This window comes from Propithecus coquereli, unplaced genomic scaffold, assembly GCF_000956105.1.
Source record: "Propithecus coquereli isolate 6110/MARCELLA unplaced genomic scaffold, Pcoq_1.0 Scaffold289, whole genome shotgun sequence".
Taxonomy (NCBI): Eukaryota; Metazoa; Chordata; class Mammalia; order Primates; family Indriidae; genus Propithecus; species Propithecus coquereli.
Window position 1 is genome coordinate 686,005 of NW_012148496.1, and position 1,805 is coordinate 687,809.

At 32.6% G+C, this 1,805-nt stretch overlaps 1 protein-coding gene across 1 annotated transcript in view; it reads left to right on the forward strand.

The window, feature by feature from the left end:
• WDR47 (WD repeat domain 47) overlaps nucleotides 1–1,805 on the forward strand; it is a 72,639-nt gene that overhangs the window by 6,991 nt on the left and 63,843 nt on the right. The window contains exon 2 of the mRNA XM_012648498.1: nucleotides 445–529. Coding sequence (XP_012503952.1) covers nucleotides 445–529 — 85 coding nt within the window. The remainder of the gene's footprint in view (nucleotides 1–444; nucleotides 530–1,805) is intronic.

Sequence of the window (1,805 nt, forward strand, 5' to 3'; positions counted from 1 at the left end):
ATAAATAATTGTCATTTGTCAATTCAATTTTTTAAAAAAGATAAAAACAGGATATATTTCAGGAAAACAAAACGTGATTTCATATTAGGTAACATTTGATATTTTCCATAAAAACTGGATTTTTGTTTAGAATTAATACTGAAAATAGAAATCCTTCCTCTGAGTGTTACTTATGATGAAATTAGTTCAATTATGGCCTCAATGTGATAAGAGGCTTAGTAAAATATTTTAAGAATTTTCTGAAAGCAAAGGTACTTGTAGTAACTTGTAAGAACATTTGACTTATCAGATATTGGATAATTGTTTTTTTAAAAAGAAATAATTGGTCCTTTAAAACAAACTTGCCCTATTTTGCTTCAGAAACTTGAGTTTCATTTCCAGTCTTTGACGTTGCTGTCATTCAGCTTTTTAATCATTTTAATGTTTTATATTTTCTTTTCACAGGTTTCGTTATATTATCCTGAAGCAGAAGTTTTTAGAAGCTTTATGTGTTAACAATGCAATGTCAGCAGAAGATGAGCCCCAGCATGTAAGATTTTTATTCCTGAAGGTTTGCGCCATAGTCTTGTTTTCAGTCATAAGTATTTTGTTCACTAAAACAAAAGATTAGTATCATGAGTTTTCAAAGTTTTTATAAGTTGGGATGGGGCAAAATACGCTGTTTTTCAGATGTAGTATTTTCTTCAGTCTGTAGTGATTCTATTCTTGTGATTTAAGTCAAGATGATATATGAACAGCTGGCCAGTTGAAGAGCAGGTGCTCCTCTCTTGTTTAAGTTAAGGTAGATGGCAATAGATGTTTGACTTGGTAACTCTTCATCATTGCTTCTTTTCTTATCCCAGAGGTGAGTTGGTTATGTTTACCTCCTTTTTGTCTCTTCTTTGTATTTTCTTTGATATAGAGATAGTTTTTTGCTGAAATGTTTGTCTTCATGACTATTTAAATTTAATGATATTAAGTTCATTTTGATTAAAAAGTTTCTTTTAAAGTCTCAATATTAGTATTATGACATCCAAAACCAAGAAAACTTTTATTAAGTTCTAGTAAGTAAGTGTTTACTAACATAAACAGTCCATTCAGGATGCCATAACAAAATATCATAAACTGGGTGGCTTATGAACAACAGAAATTTATTTCTCACAGTTCTGGAAACCAGGAATTCTAAGATCATGGTGCCAGCATCTGGTGAGCACTTACTCTCTGGTTCATGGATGGCACCTTCTAGCTGTGTCCTCGTATGGTGGAATAGGCTAGCTAGCTTCCTGGGGTCTCTATTTTAAGGGCACTAGTCCCATACATGAGGGCTGAGCCCTCATGACCTAATCACTTCCCAAAGGCCCCACTCTTCTACCATTACCTTGGGGGTTAGGATTTCAACATAATGAATTTTGGGGGAACACAAACATTCAAACCATAGCACAAACCAAAGGATATTACAGTGGGGACTTTCATATATAATAAAGAAATGTTTGCCAGATCATGATGTTCAAAGTGAAAAGAACACTGGAACATGAGTCAGAAGACCTAATTTTTACTGTCTTTATCTCTAATCAACTGAATTACTTTGGTTAAATCTGCATTCTAACTTTTCTCATATGTAAGATATGGAGGCTAGACTAGGTAAGCTCTATGTTAGAGCTCTATGTTACATTCCTTATGTATAAAAGTATGATTTTAAAACAGTATTCATTATATTGTACAAATTATTAGAATGTGTCTTTCAGCTAAGCTTCCTTTTGTTCTGTCTCTGGTTTATTTTTGTAGTAAATCAACTGTAGATGTTCTCTTTTCTTGGTTTTCTTTCT